The 21,030-nt window shown below is 30.9% G+C and overlaps 3 protein-coding genes across 6 annotated transcripts in view; 1 reads left to right on the top strand and 2 right to left on the bottom strand.

Annotated features, from left to right (window-relative positions):
- Window positions 1–657: 657 nt before the first annotated feature.
- On the bottom strand, window positions 658–4,654 carry LOC126738662 (uncharacterized). Of its 4 annotated transcripts, XM_050444092.1 has the most exons (8): window positions 4,478–4,654; window positions 4,004–4,210; window positions 3,295–3,543; window positions 2,629–2,967; window positions 1,917–2,578; window positions 1,615–1,858; window positions 891–1,548; window positions 658–836 (listed from the first exon to the last, which is right to left on the bottom strand). In XM_050444092.1, the coding sequence occupies exons 1-8, from the start codon at window positions 4,626–4,628 to the stop codon at window positions 725–727; spliced, it is 2,622 nt and encodes an 873-aa protein (XP_050300049.1). In that variant the 5' UTR covers window positions 4,629–4,654; the 3' UTR covers window positions 658–724. The 4 variants fall into 4 exon arrangements, 3 of the variants coding, with proteins under 3 accessions (XP_050300049.1, XP_050300050.1, XP_050300051.1); XM_050444093.1 differs by lacking the exon at window positions 3,295–3,543; XR_007661413.1 differs by having other exon boundaries at window positions 669–836; window positions 891–1,858.
- An 888-nt stretch (window positions 4,655–5,542) lies between these two features.
- Window positions 5,543–11,584, top strand: LOC126738672 (60S ribosomal protein L39). The gene is made up of 3 exons (XM_050444106.1): window positions 5,543–5,663; window positions 5,781–5,884; window positions 11,490–11,584. Exons 1-3 carry the CDS (start codon window positions 5,661–5,663, stop codon window positions 11,536–11,538), a joined length of 156 nt encoding a protein of 51 aa, XP_050300063.1. The 5' UTR covers window positions 5,543–5,660; the 3' UTR covers window positions 11,539–11,584.
- A 1,101-nt stretch (window positions 11,585–12,685) lies between these two features.
- Window positions 12,686–21,030, bottom strand: part of LOC126738664 (zinc finger protein 846-like) — a 28,017-nt gene continuing 19,672 nt past the window's right edge. Inside the window, exons 11-12 of the mRNA XM_050444095.1 lie at window positions 16,987–17,244; window positions 12,686–13,072 (exon numbers count right to left, since the gene is read on the bottom strand). Of these exons, the coding sequence (XP_050300052.1) occupies window positions 12,970–13,072; window positions 16,987–17,244 (361 nt within the window). The 3' untranslated portion in view covers window positions 12,686–12,969. The remainder of the gene's footprint in view (window positions 13,073–16,986; window positions 17,245–21,030) is intronic.

Consider the following 21,030-nt stretch of genomic DNA (forward strand, 5'->3'; position numbering starts at 1 on the left):
GCTGACATCTATGAGAGACCCTCAAGATGGTAACTACGACCATGTCATTTACGAGCATCTGGCGGCAGAACTCAGCACGCCAATCAAAACGCCGGAATGATCCATGATAATATGTGCAACTGTATTGGTCAGAGAAGTGCGCGCGGAATTTTTAAACCTCCGGATATCATTTTAGCGCTTTTCGCTTGGTTGGAGATGCATATTAAAATGGATTTTTTTACATTGCGTTTAATGATCTACAAAAATAGATTTTTTAAAATAATATAACGTATCTTTATTTTGTATAGTTAATAAATGTTATTTTAATATGTTAAAATTGTTAAACAATAATCATAATAATATAGACAATTGTTGAAATTAAATATTTTTTCGAAAAAAGCAGAAATAACATCAATTTAAACTTTATGTTATTTACTTTATTATTATTATTATCTTTATTATTATATCAAAAACTATTAATATGCATTATGTAGAATATTGTTTATACAGTGGTCAGTATACACGCACTGTATACCTATACGGGGTGTTTTAAAATCCAGTAGATACAAATATTTTAAGAGCATATGGTTGGGAATAAAAAAAATACTTTCAAGCGTTGATTGAGGATCAATGCTTCATAAATTAACATTTTAAAAAGAGAATTACTATGCGCTTGATGAAATAATGCCCACTAATTACATTTATATCATGTATTATATTAAAAAAATATATATATCCAACACTCTTATAAAATGTTTTCCAACTGCGCCTGTATATCTTTTTTCTCCTGTAGGTTTGGTTTCGCCAGTCGAGGAGTATATGTCTTCTTTGTCTTCTTTTTTTTTGTAGAAAAAAATCTAAAACATTTGTTTACCAATTTACAGACAAACTGCGGGTTTAATTAAACTTACCGATTCTGAGCTACAATTTTTTTATTCGCTGGACCGGCTATATTTTTTGGAGATAAGGTAAATCTTGCATCACTTTTTATATCAGCTAGTTTTACAGCAGATAGAAGAAAACTGTTTATTTTATTTTTTATTTGGGGATCTGTGATATTCCTCCAGTCAAAACATTGAAGATAATTAATATTCTCTCTAATTTTATTGTCAATGTTACTTATGTTTGGATTTTTTAATGATGATTTATGATATGTTAGTTCTTCATTACGGTTTTCATCTACAAATGTGCTTTGTCCTGGCATATTCATGCATATCTTATGAATATGTTTGCACATATTATAATTTACAACAAAATCCATGCAATTACATGTATACATGTGAACACAGAATAGGCATGAGGAGCATTTCAATTTACATGTATGACCTTCGTTGAGCTTATTCTCTGTCACAAGATATGGGATGTCTTTAGATGTTACAATCCACCCATTTTCACAAGTAGAAACAATCATATTTGTGGAATTTATTGCATTGATATGGCTTTTGTTGATCCTGCTTATTTTTGTAGTGACTTTGCTTTTTTCCAACTTGATAATTCTTTCAAATTGTTTGTCCTTCACATATTGTAATAGAACATGCACAGTTTTATCCAATCTTCTACAAGCAACACCTAAAATTAGCATTAATATCCATTACTTATTTTATTCAAGTTTCAAACAATAAAAAAATAAGATACCTTTCAAGTAGATATATTTTAAAACTTTATGCATGGACTCAAGATACATATTTGTATTAATTCCTGTTCCTACTCGAAAACAAGCAGCCCATACTAAACATCTAGGTAGATACTCTTTCTCAAAATAGTCCTTAAATATTCTTAAATCTGGATCTTTTGATAATACGTTCATAAATCCTATTAAATATTCATTAAACTTGGTGAAATCTGCTTCTTGTCTTAAGGTGCATAATATTTTATATACCTTCAAAACAAAAATTGTGGTTAAATTTGTGTAGTGAATTTTTTAAAAATATATTTACTTGAGCTTGTTTAGATTTGTCTTTTATGGCTATTACTTTGGATCTCCAGGCTCTGTCAACATGCCACATGCATAAAAGTTTTTTGGTTTCAACAGTATCCATTACCGAGCTCCAAGCTGCAAAATACTGTTCTGCATCATCACTCATGAATGATGCAGCCCTAATAGTCCCAACAGATTCTTTTACAGCAGTTACAAAATATTTTAAAACTACATAATCTTCCCTATTTGAAAATAAGTATGCTACTGGAAAGCCTTCCCCAAAATCATCCACCACCAAAATTGAAACTAGCTTAAAATCATATGGGTTTGTTCCATGTGTAGCATCCATGCATATGATACCTCCAATTCCAAACTTTTTTAACATCTCGCCTTGACAGTTAGTCATTAAACCCAATAAAAAGTCTTCATTTTTTAAACAAAAGCTAGGATGATCTTCTCCTTGTTTTTTGTACAATAAAATGCAATTTTCATTGCTGGATTGTACTTGATTCACCCACAAATCTACACTTTGCGAGTCATTTTGATGCCTTATAGCTGTATCATGCAAATTATATGATTGCATGATATTGTGAATATCGTGCTTAGTCGTCAAATGTATTCTTTCGAAGTTAATGTCAAGACTCTGTCTTATTTTTTTTAATATCTCAGTGTGGGAAACTCCTAAAAACATAATATTAAAAACTGTATACAATAAATCCAGGTATTTTCACCTTGTATTAACTGAGAAGCAATCATATTTTTATCATCTTTAGATAAGGGAATGTGAGCCATTTTTTTGTCATGACCATAGTGAGTCTTAAAATATTTTATTTTGATGCCCTCTGCCACATGTTTGAGAATAATTGCAGATGTGCAAGAAGCGTCTATTTTACAAGAACCCTGTGACTTCATGGCTCGTTTTCTTTTACCAGCATCAAGTACTCTTCTCTTTCCACTTCTATTGCAATAAAAATAAATAGGTGTACCATTTCTTTGATTTTTTGTACCACATGCCTTAATCCACCTAGCAGTGGAATCACTCTCTTCAGAATTTTTCCATTTGTAAAACTCTGAGAAAAAAAAATTAGTATTAATAGTGGTGTAATATAAAAGGTGAGTAATTTTTTGAAATGTGAGGAATTCAGAAAGATTCAGTGAGATTTTGCATCCCTATATTTATTTTATATTTATTATTATATGAGTAAGATCTTTTCACTCGACAACTCGACATAGGACGATACTAATGAGTGTGAGCAAGGGCATCCTATGTGGATTCGAGTGAGACAGAAAAACAAAATACATGTATACAGTGATATTAAAATAAAACTTCATGTATAAACATTTTACAAAATGATTTGCCCTAAACACTACTAAATATTTTAACAATCTCCACAAACCTTGCATGTTCTCAAATTTTAGGTCTTCTACTTCTTGCTGTAAATCATGTTTGCTTTCCAAATGATGTCGAAGACTATCCAATCTATTACATTGAAAACTACAAAAGGGTTCAAGGCATCTTAATCTGTGTTTTAAAGATTCAGCAATATTATGTTGACTTCTCATGTGCCTTTTCATACTCTGAGTAGATAAAAGTTGGGTTCCGCGTACATAACAAATATTTTTAATTCCACTTGATCGTTTGAGTTCTAAAAATAGGAATAAAATAAAATAGAAGATAGGAATACAAAAATATAATCATTAATTCTTCATAAAAGATGAGAGGAAGTATAAAAGGTAATAATAATTTGAATTTTCTATATTATGCTTTACTATTAAACTTAAATAAAATAAAATGATGCAATGAGTTTGAGAAACTGAAACTTAAAGTGAGAAACAGAAAGTTCTGTTATTTGGACTAAAAGAGGATAAAAATATTGATTTATATATAAGAGTTACATAATAACTGCAGTGGGGCATGTTATAAGGAGACAAGTGCTCTAAGATTCAATAAAAACTCTTGATGTGACTACACCCTTGAATGGTTTTGCTCTGAAATAAAGTCCTGCAGCAACAAATTCCATTTGTGGGATTAATTGAACTACTTTAGTCCCATGGTATATATTATTTACATACAATAATACAATATACATTACTTTTTGTACAAACCTTTTATCCGAGAGATTTTTTCAGGACAGAAAGTTATGGGAATTGTGTCGTTTTCTTCTTTCTCTTCAGTATGCTTATTTTTTAAATGCCTTCTAAAATTTGATGGTGACATAAATGTTTTATTGCATATATGACAAACAATGTAAGGGTTTTGACTGAGGTTTTGACTATATTGTTTTGGCTGGGAAAAATTCAGTTCACCAACACCTGCAACAATAACACAATAAGACAATTTTTGTTGAGATTTTTGTTATATTATACTTTGGTTTTTTAAAATTTAACTAAAAAGCCACCCCCACACCCATGCAAAAATATTTCTTTAATAAAACAAACACAAACAAAAATAGGAAATTTTGTACAAATTTGCCTAATTTTGTGTATATTTTGATAACATCCTTTTTTGTAATTTTATAAAATTAAACCGAAATATCGCTATACAAATAATTAAATTTAACGGATATTCTTATTACCTACCCTTTATATGTTCACCAGGCAACGACGGTTTTCCTTTGTCCAATTTGTCGCCCAGAAGATGCTTGGCTTTTAAATGTCTTCTGAAGTTCCCCGCTGTCGAGAACTGTTTACCACATACATAGCAAGTTACTGCCGATCTGTTATCACTCATTTTATGTAAATATAATAAACACGATTACGAAAAAATACCGATTAACTACAAAAACCAAAACCAAAAATAGGCTTTATATTTTCCAACCTCAAACAAGTAAACAGAAATAAATGTCATAACAAAACGAAACTACCATCCTTTCAACCAATTAGATTACTACAATTATCACGGATCATTCCGACGTTTTGATTGGCCTAAAGTGTTCTGCGGATAGATGCTCGTATGTCATTTAGAGTTTTTAGTGTATTAGATTTATAAACATATAAACCGATTCCAAGAGGTCTATCGGTAATTACCGTTCCTAAATGGTATTAACCAAACACGTCCAAGCGATTATAGTTATAACCGCTTAAGATACGTGACGTCACCAATTAGCCCTTTATACGTCATCAATTTGGAACAGTAATTACCCACGTCCGGAGCTGTTTTTTAAACGTCAAATGTCAAAGATATTGAAATAAGTGCGGGAAAAAATAAAAACAAACAACAAATTATTTCCTTTTTAAAAATGACACAAAATTTATTATGACTAATAAGTTTTCTTTTTTGATATTTATGTTTAAGAACTAATTACATATAATATTACTGGCGTCTGGGGTATTATTTAAAAACAAACAAAATTATGATAGTGACAGCTGACAAATTACGAAGTTACTTCAACCAAACACGTCCAAGCGGACATGATTGGTTATGTTATAAAGGGACTGTTCAAGGTCAACCAAGGGCTTAACCGCGGTTAAAACCGATAGATCGCTTGGAATCGGTTATAAATTTAATATTTAATTAACTACATTATCTGGCACTAATATGGGGTAAGTTTTATCATTAAAAAAGCATCATTTCAATTATACGTTTAGTGGTTACTAGTGGCATCTATGGAAGACGCTAAAAAGCTTCGTAGTTCCAAAGTCCATTAACAGAGGTCACCAGAAAGTAGAAACACCTTGTCCTGTCAAAAACGTCATCTAGCGGACGTCAAACAATCTTTTGACGTTCAATTTTCTTTCGGTTTGAAAACGCAAACAAGCAGCAATGGTGCGTTTGAATTTCTTAATTTTTCTCAATAATCTTCAACAATTTTAAAAATATTTTTAAAGAAAATAGATCGGGAAGGGTTGTAGTTTATTAACGTGCATGTATTTTTTGTTTCAGTCTGCTCACAAAACGTTTATCATTAAGCGAAAACTCGCCAAGAAACTCAAACAAAACAGGCCTATTCCTCAATGGGTGAGAATGAGGACTGGCAACACAATCAGGTAAATAGTTTTTTTAGTTAATATTTAAAAGGTGATTTAAAATTTATTTAATATCTCTTTTGCATTCGGTTCAATCTTGAGCTTTCTCTTAATTTTAAGTCTAACCTCAATTTGTAACGCTTAATTCTTCCACTTAGTACCACAGCTTTAAAAATTATAAAACAACAAAAACTACCCTTGCGAAATCAATATAGAGATCTGCTATAATCATTTCCAAACTCTTGGGATTTTGACCAGTCACCGTTTTTTTGTTGTCAATTGAACAAGCCCTGTTTAAATTTCTCAGATTTGTTCACTATAATGAAGGGATAATGCATATACATAGAACTGTATATTTAATGGAAATTAATCATGAAAAGGTAAATAAATAGTTGTGCAGTATTTGTTAGTAAACTCAATTATTTGTATTTAGTATAAATGAAGATAATGGCACATTATCCTCATTATGTTCAGATTCAACCTCTCCATTCTCAGTGCTGAAATTTAGTGTTTAAATTTGCCTCCTCTGACCAATAGCTTCAAGTTATCAGCAAGCTTCCGTGAATGACCAGTTTTTAATAGATTGTGAAGCTTACTTTTTTATGTTTTATTCTGATCAGTTGTCACTATTTCTATCTTAATGTTTGTTTTTTATTATTTTTTGTGTTTCCTAACCTAGTATGTAAACATATTAAATAATATAAGTCAATATTTTATATCCCGCATACAAAATATTGACTAGTGTTCTATGCTTTATTAATAACATTATCTTTTGAGAATGAAGTTGTTAAAGAATTTTGATTATGAACATTAGCTACATTTGCAACATGTGTACCAAATATTTAATACTTGGATTAAATGACATTTTGATCCTAGAGATCATCCTGCACTAATTTAACCCGCATAATCAATCCTTGTAAACAGGGCTGTACTAAATAAAAATAGTCTATCATTGAATCCATCGACCTAATAGATCTGCTCATTGTAAACATAGCTAATATCCCATACAGACCCATTTTGCTTGTAAGATGCTGCTGAAGGTGAAGTGTTCAACATTTTCACAGTCACATTCTTTAATTTTATGTGCAATTTGGCAACTGATTTTTGTACCAAGTAATAGGTGTTACGTCGGACAGAGTGTTATATGTATATAAAAGTAATACCTTGATGCAAACAAAATAATTGGTTTTGCCTTGTAGTTGGTCATCAAAGCAACTGAATAGAGATCCACTAAAAGAGCAATAGTTCTTTGAAGTTTTGTATGTATAAAGTTTTCTCCTATTTACCTCAGATCTGGTAGATATGCCGCATTGTAGTATTGGAACAAATAATCAATCTAATGTCATAAATTTTTCATAACAAATGTTTCCTCTGCATTCAAAAACAGGCTTGCTGACATTTGAGATAAAATCTGACCTTTTGATCTGTGTCTGATAAACGACAAAGTTGAGTTTTAGAGGTATTTTCAATAGATGTAATGTAATGAGGCCTGTAGAGTATAGAGTAGGTCTGAGAGAGTAGTTTTAGAAATATTTTATTCCAATTTCATTGGTCCCAAAACATTGTCAGATACAATTCAAATTTTAAATCTAGCAGGAATCTTCATATTAACATTGACATTTTCAGTAAATTACTATTGCCTTATTGTTTTCTCTGCAAAACTACATTTGGCACAAAGCATGAGCACAACTTGAGGAATATTACTAAATCTATCTGGATCTTGAAGCAAATTTATCCCATGAGAAACATCCAATTCACTGAATACCTGTGTTCCTTATCTTCATTTAATCAGCTTTTATATTGGACACATTATCCCTCACAATGGTGATAGTCTTGCTTGGACCTATCTGTGCAATAGTCTTACTGAGCTCAGAAGGAAATTACAAACATTCTATATTTTGATTGAGCCACACATTTGTTGAAGTTTGTTAAATCCCTTTGTATGTCAGTCTTTATTATTGCCATAACAATAAAAATGGGCAACCTTATTTTTCTTAATTACTTTTTCATATTTTTGTTTGTCATTTTCTGGGATATTTTTGTGCTGTTGTATGTAAATAGAACCTGCATTTTTCTTTATTATCTTCTTTGACCTTATTGTCATATATTGACATCTTTAACTTGAATGAAACAATTCCATATTTCATGCTGTGGCTTTGTCACCTTAATAAAATAAAATATTTAACTACAAACCTACATAATAATAAAAAATAAATTAAAACTTTTCAAAAAAGTTGAATTATTATAACTCCCAATTTGCTCAAAAAGATGTTAAAAGCTTCAAAAGTTTTAATGGTACTCAACACAGAAAACAGGCCAGGTAGACATTAAAACACTAAGTTACTATGTCAAGTTTTGATGTTTTTTTCCTACAAAACTGAGACATATGAAAGCTTTGAACAAATTTGTTCTCTTGTCTCTGTGGAAAAAAATACATACAGTACAAGCTTGGTAACATGAACACAAAAAAAACCAACCCAGTAGTTCATACTACCGATTGTTCACATTATGAGATGAAGATGATTATTTGTTTTTTTTTTTGTAAAGAGACTAAATTATAAGTTTCAAGCCTTTATTTAATTACTTAATATGTATTATTTGTAATACCTATGTATTAAAAAATACCTACAAAATTTATTTAAAAAAAGAAGTAATTTTTAATTGCTTCATTTTAGAAATTGTATTTATAATTACAGCTTTTTCATAAAGTTTTTTAAGGCATAAAATGTTGTCAATATTAACAAAGTTTTCTTGTGCCCATTGCATGCATAGCTTTAATGCTTCAATGGCTTCAGAATATCTTATTTTAGCTTTGGATCTTCAATGACCTGACAGTCTTCTTCTTCTGAAAAAGCATTACCATTATCATTTGGATCATCATTAAGGTTAATGCCAGCATCATCCTTATTCTATTCAGTGATATTGTTTGTCATATATTCAGCCTATAACAAAATTGTATTTATAGTAAAGAATACAGTAGCCTATTGTAAAAAAAATACCTTGTGAACCTTCCTTAGTAAACTCAGAGTCTCCCAAACAACTTGATCAGCCTCTTCGTCTTTCCAAATTTTTTTAAGTTCGCTTAATGGTATGGAATCTTCATCTGTATATTCTGTATTTTTTGACAGTACAGGATACCAACATTTAGATAAGGTTCTCGGTGTAATTTTTTGCCAAGCACTATGCAAATGCAACATGGCGTCTTTTAGTGTAAGTTTTTTTAATGAATCAATTACATGTTCATCAGTTGCCACAATTGAAGTTAGCAAACTCTTCTTGTTATATAATTTTGTGAGTCTCTGAGTGTTCTGATCCATCGGCTGGATTAGCGGGGTCACATTAGGAGGCATAAACAAAGCAAATATGTTTCTGTCATCTGTTTTTAATGTGTCTGCTGGAGGATGGGAAGGAGCATTATCTAAGAGTAGAATAGCTTTCAGTGGAAGATGTTGTTCTTTTAGATACTGCTTCACCTAAAATCATTCAAAAATGGAAAATGGATTTAATGGTTATGATTAAAATCACTTACTTCTGGAACAAAGTGGTAAAAAAACCAATCCTTAAATATCTCTGCAGTTATCCATGCATTTTTGGAATTTTTATAAATGACCGGATTTCTAAAGTGCTTAAAACAGCAGGGATTTTTTGATTTTCCAAGCACCAGCAGTTTTAATTTGAAACAACCTGTAGCATTTGCACATCCTAAGAAGGTCACCTGTTGTTTTGCAATTTTTATTCCTGGAGCCGTTTTTTTGCAATCGAAACATATGTTTTATCTGGGAGAAGTTTCCAATACGACCCCGTTTCATCGGCATTAAAAATGTTGATTTTCCGTTATTCCAAGCTCATCAATAACTTTTTAATTGTTCTTTAAACGGCCCAACCAGTTCCGGCTGAGATGATAATTTCTCACCGGATATTTTTAGAAATCGTATTCCATGAGGGACTTTAAAACGTTGCAGCCATCCATCATTGTCGTAGGATATACATTTTAAAAAATTCTGATTGCTTTTTGTTTTAATATATCGCTGTTTATTGAAAGATTTTTTTCTCTTTGAGTAAGGAACCATTTGTACAACTGTTTTTCCATTTCTGGGTACTCACAAGATTTTAACGTACACTTTTTGTTTGGTCCTAATGAGTTGGTTACCCTTTCAAGAATCTTCTCCCTTTTCTTCTTGATCGAACAAATTGTTGATTTAGCAACTCCGTATTTTCTAGCCAGTATAGTAACTGACACACCTTTTCGATGTTCTTGAATAATATTTGCTTTTTGTTGTAGAGTAAGGGCCTTGTTTTTGACAGTTTTGCCCATTTTGAGAATCGTGCAAAGAAAGGTTGTTACCGAATTTATTACTCAGACGTTTAAAGTCAACTGATATGGCTCTTATTCTTCAGTTGAAGAATAAGAGCCATATAAACGCCGTGAACCATGCAAACATGCTACAAGTCAAAAACCAGCGAGACAGTCAAAATATTACTGGCATATTGGCTCAAAAATCGTTTAAAAACGTATTGTTTAATTGTTCACATTATCGAGCAGACTTCTGTTCACACTATAATAGAGTACCTAATACAAAAAATATTTTATTCACAAAACCGAGTTGTTCGTATATACGAGTGTTTACGCCACCGAGCTTATACTGTATTGCCTGTACAGTATGTCATCCAGAGAATTATATTTCTAATGGAGAAATGTTATTTGTAGGCACAAAACTATCATCTACTCTGTTGTTTTCTGAATGCAGGAATAGAAAGTTTGGCAACTAAAACCTTAAAATGAACTCTTGTCAAAGGCCTTGGAGATATCAGAATAGATAAAATCTAATTTTGCCCTCATTCAAGAAACTTTACTCAATACAAAGTTAATTAAAAAAAATTACAAGAGTTTGTTAACACAATTCTAGACAGTATTTTACATGTAAATCTTATATTCAACAACAATGGCACCTATTCAACTAAAAACTATTCAAATCTAAATTAAAGTATTTGCCAAAAGAATGAAAAGCACTGTTTATTAGATAATATCTAACACTTTGCTTTTTTAATAATCCAGTTTAATAGTTTATCTAACTCCTTCCCATATGTCAATAAGCAAGTTCCAAATTGTCCCTTGATTGGGTTTTGTCATGGATATCCCTTCAAAAGGTTTAATATACAGCACATAGAAACAAGTCACAATCAAGATGCCAAGTCTAACAAACATTTTTGCAATCATCCCTTTAACCTAAACCAGATATCCCCCTTCTTAACTCTACTGTATGACCCCAGGCAAGACTTGCATAGGAAAGAGGAAAATGGCAAAGTATGCTGTTTTTAACACACCAACTTTTTGAATATTTTTATTCTGAGCACAAATAGCCTCCTTTTGAGTTTCTTTTCAAGACCATCAATATGCTATTGTCGCTTTGGGTTCAAAGTGATTCTGGTAAAAGTCACTTCTGAAGCATTTTCTATATATTTGACAAATCTCATGGACAATGAACCCCGATTGTCTTATCACCATTTAAAAGCAGTCTGTTTGTGCAAATGATAAGACCCAACAACTATAAAATAGATTACAAACTATTAACATCCCTACAATGTTGTTTGAATGTAAAAACTAATGGCTTTAATTTTATTTCAGATACAACGCTAAGAGGCGTCACTGGCGTAGAACCAAGCTTAAGTTGTAAGCTGTCTTTTATAATTTAATTGTAAAAATATATTTGTAAAAACCTCCATATTGTGTTTTATTGTAATAGAAGGGTTAGGCTTAACAACAAAAAGAATGGAGTGTGAATATTCATGATAGTTTACATCAAGGACTATTTAACTCACCATGTAATGTGTCCTGAATTTTGTTTAATATTCCGTCACATAACTTGATGGTTAATCATTTGGGTTTCTCTGTAATACCAAATGACTGTGTCAATACGGATTATAATAAATTGAGTAACTTAATTGAATGCAAGGAAATAAACGAAAAAATGGGAAATTTTCCTTCTATAGAAAATGAAAAAATGCCTAGAAATAATAGACGAAGGGTCCTGTTTACTTCAAAATCTTTATTTCAAGAATTCCGACGCGTTTCGGTTGTTAAACCATTGTCAAGGGAAAAATGATATTACAAAATGTCCATAAAAGGGTCAAAAAACGGCACACACATAACATGACAATACATCAATCTAAAAACATGTCATCACACCGTATTTACAAACAATAACAGTAAACAGGACTCTTCGTCTATTATTTTGCTTTGCATAATGGTACTTCACCCTGGAGAAATTTATGGTAAGCCTAGAAAATTATTTTTATGATCCCAATTAAGGAAATATTGCTCTACGAACTTCGTTAAGGATACAAAAAGCTTCCTTGAATACTTTTTGAGTTATGAGACGTCACTTCCTCGATTCGACCTAAGGCTAAATTTCGCCATTTGTATTCTTTAACCTTTATGTAAACAGATTTCTATATCTATGTAATGTATATGCATGTTTAATAAAGGACGATTAATTTTTATATATCTCAAAAACTACTATGCTTAGACGAATGAAACGAACAGCTAAACGTTGGTCTGTTAAATTTTATAAATAGTTTTCGAGTTGCTGAGACCTGAGTAACATCTTAGGTGAAAACTAGAGTCACTCCCGTATATATCAAAACTGTAACAAATATGAGGCAATTCAAGCGAAAACTGTTTAAAACTTGTTTTAAGAATTATGACATTTTATTTAAACAGGACTGGTCTCATATGTTCATATAATAAATTAATCAAACTTCCAAGAATTTATTACACTTTCACATCATTCCTGTGCGGAGACTAATAATAAAACTATTAACTCTTCTAAAAACAGATTTATTTCAAGAAATGCCCAAAAAAAAAGTGAACACATCTCTAAAACATAAAATACGATTTAAGCTCTAAAAGATAAATGTTCATACATGTTACAGTTAAAAATAAACAAGAGCTTTTAAAGTCTACGTAGCAGCTCGAGTAATCAAAATAAGTTTTGGTAAATACCGCAACACCATCATTTCCAAAATAACCTTTGATGCCTTACAGATAGTTATTTACAAAAAAGAAGATAATAAAGACGTTTTATTTACATTAAAAGACTGCTTGCTTAGGCGCTACTAGTGTGAATCCAGGCTTCTGTAGTGCCCGCACCTCTTTGGACGATTTCGTTCGGATATGTGACCAAGAAGAGTTCATGACCGTTGGTATATCTGAAACAAATATAATAATTTAATCTTTTTCACCACACAATACCAACATTCCAGTCTGATAGCACAGTTATTGTCATTTAGGACATTAAAATAGGTGCAAAAACTGTAAAAATTAACCATAGATAGATTTTATATAAATAGAAGAGAAATAACTACTATAGGTAATAGAAAACTATTAACAAATAAAAGTTGAATAATCTCTTTATCCAGCAATATTAAAAAAGAAACTTTAATTGATGAATACCTAAAATACAAGAAATCCCTAGTTATAAGAAAAAAAATGCAACTGGCTGAAATAGCGATCAAATCCCGTGAGACTTATAACAAATGAGTTTATGAATAGTAGTAACTTTAATAAATTCGTACGTTCGCCTGGAATCAAATAAAAACGAGCTTGTCTAAATATGATAAAAAATAATATGAATATGTTTAAAATGCACCACAATTTTTTTTTATTAGATAGTTTTCTTGTTTTTTTATTAGATATGGTGTTTTATGGCTAAATTGGTCAAATGCTAAAAGAATAGCAGGAAAAAAGTAGTTTTTCTTGATTTTCGTAGATCCTTTCGAGTCCGTGAATATTAATATTATATAATAATATATATAGCTTTTAATATTAAATAGTTATATTAATATTATTAGATAGGCCGCTTCTTGTGTGGTTTTAAAATAGTTTGAAAATTATCCTAATAAATGGTTTCAAAAAGTGAAATTTAAAAATTCAATGTCTGACTGCATTGAACTTAAGCAAAAAGTTCCTCAGAGGTTTGTATTGGACCCAATTTTGTTTCTTGTGATATATAAATGATATTATTTATGTTAAATCTGTCTTTGCATTGTGAATATGTAAAACGAAAAAAACTGGCAATGTGCAAAACAATAATGAGATGTTTATTTACAAATCAGTAATTGGTCCTCATTTCGACTAATGTGAAACTGTATTGCCTTTTTAATTAACAAATTCCGTTACGTGTGTACCTACATAGATACGAAACTAAAGCAAGCAGTGAGCATAACTTTTACATTACAAATATACATAGAGACGACGTGTTTAGTAGAGTCTCAGAGTAGTTTTTAAAAATTTCAAGTCTCAATGTATTGTAACTCTCTAAACTCACTCTAAACTTTAGCGCTATTTATAACCAATTGTAACTTATAAAATGTTTAATATAAAGAAATATATTATACCAGGCAGTAATTTCTGTATAGTTTTCTGCAACTGAATATGATTTCCAGATATATTTGACCTCATTGTAAAATTTTCTTAATTGTCTGTAATAAAGAGATAATTTATTCAGGCAGTTATTTCTGTACATTTCCCTGCCGTTTGAAAATTATTTCCGACTATTTATTACTCTCAAAGGAGAATGTATACCCAATTGCTCCGAATAAAGTAATGACTGATTCCAGACAGTAATTTCTGTGTAACTGTTTATTAATTGAAGACTACGTCACTTACTTGAAAGACAGGTTTTAAGTAATATTAATTCTACCAAAATGTCCTTAAGACTGTTTGAAATGTGATATCTGCAATGGTCTCATTTTATTATTATTCCATTGATTTTAATTTAATATTTTAATCTCTTATTACATTTAGTTTCTATTAGAGTTTTCGGTGATGTTTAAAATTGTTTAGTTAGGACATAAAGTTTATTATGTGCAGATACTTATGCTTTGCTGACAAAATATCTATAGATTTTTTCACCAAGAGTTCTGTATGAATTGAATATTGCAAAATTCTAATGCATTTTTCTGCTGACAAGGCGAAACTTCTTTATTTATTATATATTTATAAACAAAATTCAGGTGTTTCTTTCTTCTTTTATTTTACGGACACGTCGATTAGCATTGTCGTTTGTGCGTTTTTTGCAATAAAAGTTTTCTATACAGGGTACCTGAAGTAGAAACTAGGCCGTAAACATTAATTTTTTTAAATGGTATAATAATAGCACCCTGTATCTCATGACATTTTACAATTCTAACATATATTCCCAATACTTTTTGCATATACCTAAAATAAACGATTTGTCAAATTTGAGGTAATAGGCTAATGGAACATACGATATTAATATTTTTTTTTTTTTTTGGGTGTAACCATTTATTTAATAGATAACGAGATACAAACAAGGAACGAACGATAAAAGCCTCTTTTATCTCTCAACCTGCTTTTTGCCCAAATTAGCTCCTATTCTTTCTCTCATATGTCGGAGCCAAACTATTATGTCAGTGATATAACATGTAACCTTTATTTATCCAACATAACCTCTATTCATTTTTCCATAACCCAGGTTATAACCTATATCTTCGTTGTCTAATGCCTAACCTCAAATAAAATATACAGAAATATACAAATTTGTTATCATAAAAATCAATTATATTCATATTTTGAATAATTTATGTTTATCTATGTAAATTGAAACCTTAAGGTGGAGCATATATAATCAAATTGTTTTCATGGGGCTTCACCACCTTTTTATGCATTATATTCACAAAAATAAGAAAGAATGGAAGATAAACACTTCAAAAAAATAAACCAGTATCTCCAACATTTGACTGAGGAGCGAGACTATCTCACAGATAATGTATATAGGATTATTAAGCATGTAAGTTTTTTACATAAAACCAAAGTCTAATAAATACAACATTTTATATTTAAGGCCACTAATCAAGTTGAATCTCTAACTAAAACCCAAACCCCATCATCAGAAAAAGAGAAATTGCTTACATTTCTTACAAAATCTTTGGCCCTATTCTCCGAACCCAACTCCACCATACTTAAATATCGAGAGTTTGAAGGTATCCCAGAAAACTCGAAACCACCTCAAGAGAATTTTTTTAAATTCTTTGTCTATTTACTTCAATTCATTTTTGAAGTCAGTCGACTAATCTAATTCCGTGTCGAATTCTTTGCTTTAAATCGTCAACATTACTTGATCTATTCACATAAAATTTAGACTTCAAATAGCCCCATAAGAAAGATTCTAATGCGGTTATATCCGGTGACCTTGGTGGCCACTCAATCGGTCCTTTTCGTCTAATTCATCTGTTAAAAAAAGTTGCATTAAGAAATTGTCCAACGGCGATGGCAAAGTGAGGAGGTCTTGTTGAAACCATATCTCTTTATTAGGTATGTCAGCTTCTTATGAATCAGGAAATAAAAGTAGCGCTCTGCATTTATTATTTCTTCGAAAAAAAAGGATCTATCGATTCGATTTTTCACGATACCTGCCCACGCATTTATTTTTTAAGGGCATTGTCAAGAATTTCAAAATAGCATTACTTGCTATGCTTATTTAAAAAAAAAACATATTTGGACTCAATGAACTGTACATTTTTACTAGTAGATTGCTTCAAGTTGCATCAATTTTTTTGGCAGAGTAAAATGAAAAAATTTGACTACCAAAGCCAAAACCATTTGACCTACCAAAGTTTAACTTGATAAAATGCCTTTTATTACCACAGATTTCCGCTTACTAATCGCTCATCAAGTCAATCGATTTGGTTAGATAGGAGCTTGTTAAGAAAGTTAAAGAAGTTATTAAGGATAGCTCGTTTTAAAATGACAGCACTGTATTATTTTTCTTGGGCAACACCATTTTCCTGTAATCAAGATCTGTTTATTTTTATTTGGTTTATGTTTTACAATTTTAAGCAAAGTCTACATATTTTAACTATTGAAATATATGGACTTTGCTAAACAATTCCGACAGGTCATAAAACAATCAGTTTCAAGTGGTAACTTTTAAACGCCAAGACCATAAATATAACACCACAAATTCCTCCTCATGAAACTGCCAGGCGCTTAGGTCTTAGGTAAAAAAAGCGCTACAAAAGTACAGACACTCCCTTAAGCTCTTGATATGAGAAATACTGTATACAACAATTACAACCAATATGAAACACAGTGTACTTACATGTTCCTCTTAGTAATGGTCCCACCGCTCATCATTTCGATCTCCTGCGCCTCGTAGCCGCCCAAAATGTGCTCGGCGGCCTCCTCCTCCTCACCGATATGCAACTCGTTCGACTCGTCGTTATCCTCGATTTCCTCTTTTTGCACTTTAATGAATTCTTCGACGGGGGGCGGACTGTCCGATTGCGGTTGCGATTCCACTGTTACCACCGTTACTGCGGCAGCCGCTGCCGCCGCCTGCAGTTGGTTCGCTTTACATCTAAAAGTTCGAAAAAAGAAAACATTATGTATTTATATTTCTAAATTACATTTATTAATTAAATTACAAGACAGTTTTACCACTAACCAAAACTCTTTATTTTAACTGTATAGAGCGGAAAAGGCAATTGCCAAACAAATCTTTAACACTAACTAAACTATATAATTGACTATATTGACTGATTGGATCTTTATCTCTGTTAAGAATGTTTTTTTAAATATTGCTAAACTTTCATTTATGCATCTAATTTTCTATTGTTATTAATTGGTTTACTCTTCCATATTTCACCTGAGCTACATGTTCTTTAAATCTGACATTAATTGATCTTCTGGTTTGTCCTATATATTTTTAACACAATCGTTGCAATTAATCTCATAGATCCCAGACTTTTCATTGGTCTTTATTTTATCTTTTGGGTTTCCTAAAAGATTGCGTAATTTCGCCGAAGTTTGATAGACCATTCTTAGACCTAAGTCTTTGAAAACCCTATCAAAGTCTCTGGTCAAGATAGGATCGTATGGTATTGCAACAAAAGTTTGCTTATTTTCATCTTTTTAAAATGTGGTAGATTTTTTAAGATTAACTTTAAATCTATGTCCTCTAATCAGCTTATCAATAATCTTATCGTCATAACCATTGACCTTAGAAATTGTTTTAATTGTTGCTTTTTTTAAATTAAATCTGCTATTACTTAGAGAAAATGAGACCAAACGATGAACCAAGATGTTGACAACAATGGTTAGAGTCACTAGTTATGTATCTAAAAGTATTGGTTTCTTTTCTATAAATATCAAATTCTAACTTTATTATTATTTTTGATGACAAGAGTATCTAAGAAATTTCTTGTTCGAAGGTAAATTTGATACATGGAAAACAGTTATTGAGTTGTTCTATAAAAATATCAATAATGCATTTGCTTTTGTCGAACACGGCAAACACGTGATCAGCATATCTTAACCAAACTCGTGGAAATAATTAATATCGTTGAAAATCAGTCCTCTCAGTCATTTAATGAGAAAGAATTTGATTATCTTAATAAGGGTCTAAACTTTGCACCAGGTTCAAATTGCAAAAACAACCTGGAGGAGATTGTAGTATGTGTTGAATCATGAATTCAGTACTTGCCAAAATCTTCGAAAGGTTTTGCTAGAGCTTTCGCAACCAAATTACAAAAAATCTTACCAAATCAAAAAACACATCGGGTTCTAATATTGTTAAACGACTAAGAGAAAAAGATTGTTTTTACTTAAAAGCTGACAAGTTGTTATTTTAGACAAACCGGAATATTTTAAACGAGTTGATGATCTTATTGAAAATGGCCCATATAAAAAGATTTTTAAAAACCCTTTTTTAAAAATGATTTCGCAGATTATGACTGCATTAAATGACTGGAAAATCCTTGTTTGTGGCTGAACACAAAAAAAAAACATTCTTAACACAGATAAAGGTCCAATTCCTTATAGGCAATTATATAGTTTAGTTAGTGTTTAAGATGTGTTTGGCCATGCTTCATTGGATTTTTTCCTCTATTAGTTACATCATTAGTACCTATATAAGGAGATTTGTAAGTAGTTTTAGTTTAGTCCGCAAACTACTTCACTGTACTGCACTTGGTGAACACGCTTGTTCTTTAAAAGATTTAGATGTATGTATGCCTTTTTGTTTGAAGCCATTACTTAATATTATAACAAGCTGCATTTTACAAAATGTTTATCCTATAATCTGGAAAAAGGTAATTACAAAACCCTCTGCAAAGATCAGTAATCCAAAGGAATTAAAGACCTCAGGCCTATAAGTACATTGCCGTTACTATCCAGAATTTTGGAACAATTTACGCACCAACAAATTTGGGCATTTATCAAATCTCATTCTTTAATTCCTAAGTCCCAGGCAGGTTTTAGACAGAACTTCTACCAGTTTGGTTAACATTCTTAATGAACTCCACTAAGAAAAAAAAATTAACATGTCTTGGGTTTCTGATGATGCAGTAAATTTTCATTTCACTCATTGCGTAGATTTTAGTAAGCAATTTTGCACTGAAAAATCCCGCAAGGTTCCATTTTGGGTCTATTGCTCTTTTCTTTCAACTGTATCTTTCATTTTCACGCTAAAATCTTCCTATAGGTCAATTTCAGTTCACCCAGGATCTAAAAAGTATTAATAACTTTTCCCAGGATCACAACTTAAAATTAAATGCTTCTAAATCTTATATAATAATACTGGGTGGTTGGATAAATGCTTTTCTAATTTTCATGCACAGATTCGAAATGTTACCAATACCAGTAGTCAATGAGGTTAAAAATCTAAGCGTGTATTTTCGCAGTGGTATTACATTTCAAACTCATATAAAAAATATGCTTAAAATTGCATATATATGATCTAAAAACTATTTACCATTAAATATTATTTTATGTAATTCACTAGTTCTTTCTTTGCTCGATTACAGTGACGTTTTGTGTTCTGATTTCCTGACTGACTGAAACTTCTGTATGTTTTTTGCATTCAATATACCGTTTAGGAATCTTATTACTACCTATTTAAAAAACAATTTTATTTTGATGTAATATCGTAGAAAATGCCATATTATGTCTTAGGGTATGCAAAAAAAGTTTCTTACAGAAGTGAATTTTTAAATTATTTGAGTTTAATCAATACAGAGAGTTCAAAAAGTGCTGCAGCGATTTTAACACCAGAATTTTAAATGACATACCCCGTATATTTTTATATTCTGTAGGTTCCTTGGGAGAAATAAAGGTACCCTTCATAAGAACTACCTATCCAAATTGTGTGTAGTTTAGAGAGAAATTAAGGTATAATAAAGGTCAATAATAATATAAATAACGAAAGTAGAGGAAGGTAGTGAAAGTGAAAATGCTTAAATGGCTATAACTTTTAAAAGACTTTTGTTTAATTTTGGATTATTTAAAGGTAAAATTTAAGAACAAGTACTGACTGAAAATTTTTAGTAAAAGTGGTAAGAGTCATTTAAATTAAAAACTACTTACTTCTTTTACTAGTTACTCTGATGTTTCCACAAAAATTTAAATTGCACGGTATAATTTTGATAGAAGAATCAGAAAAAGAATTAAATTTTCTAGACAAAACCAAAAAGCCGTAGTCGGCTATCTTTTTTACTTTCCGAGTTATTACCGAAATACAAATTTTTGATGCTTAATACGGGTTTATCACTTAGCATTAATAATTATTGGATTTTTTTTTATTAATTTGGCATTTTCCTTTGCAATTTATCTAGACATCGGACTTGTAAAAATAACAAACATTTCTAAAAAGTTTTAATAAAAATATAATTTAACTTAAACATAATAATCCTAAAAAATTTAAAGCATGTTTAAAGGTTTAGCGGGTTTTAACTAAAGAACAAGAACAAACACTTCACAAATGTTCAAAGTGTCCACCATTTCCTCTAATACAGTTCTCAATTTTCGCTATATGTGGTAACAGCTGTTTCAATTTCCACTTAAAATAGAGCTAAGGGCATTTTGAATACGCTCTAATATATCTTGTCGTGGGCCATGTTTTGTACACAATGTCTTTAATTCGTCCATCTAGGTATCTATTACTTAGAAAATAATGTACCTATTTGTATTTTTTTTTTCACACTAGTAATAGCACACTTCAATATGGCAACAAGATGGTGGTCCACAGGAGCCACAATATAAGTAACTTTCTAAACCAACAGTACAACCGTTGGATCAGTCAAAATGGAATAATCCGCTGCCCAGCCCAAAGTCCAGATCTTACTCCGTTAGAGTTCTTCCTGTGGGG

The sequence above is a fragment of the Anthonomus grandis genome, chromosome 7, assembly GCF_022605725.1.
Source record: "Anthonomus grandis grandis chromosome 7, icAntGran1.3, whole genome shotgun sequence".
NCBI lineage: Eukaryota > Metazoa > Arthropoda > Insecta > Coleoptera > Curculionidae > Anthonomus > Anthonomus grandis.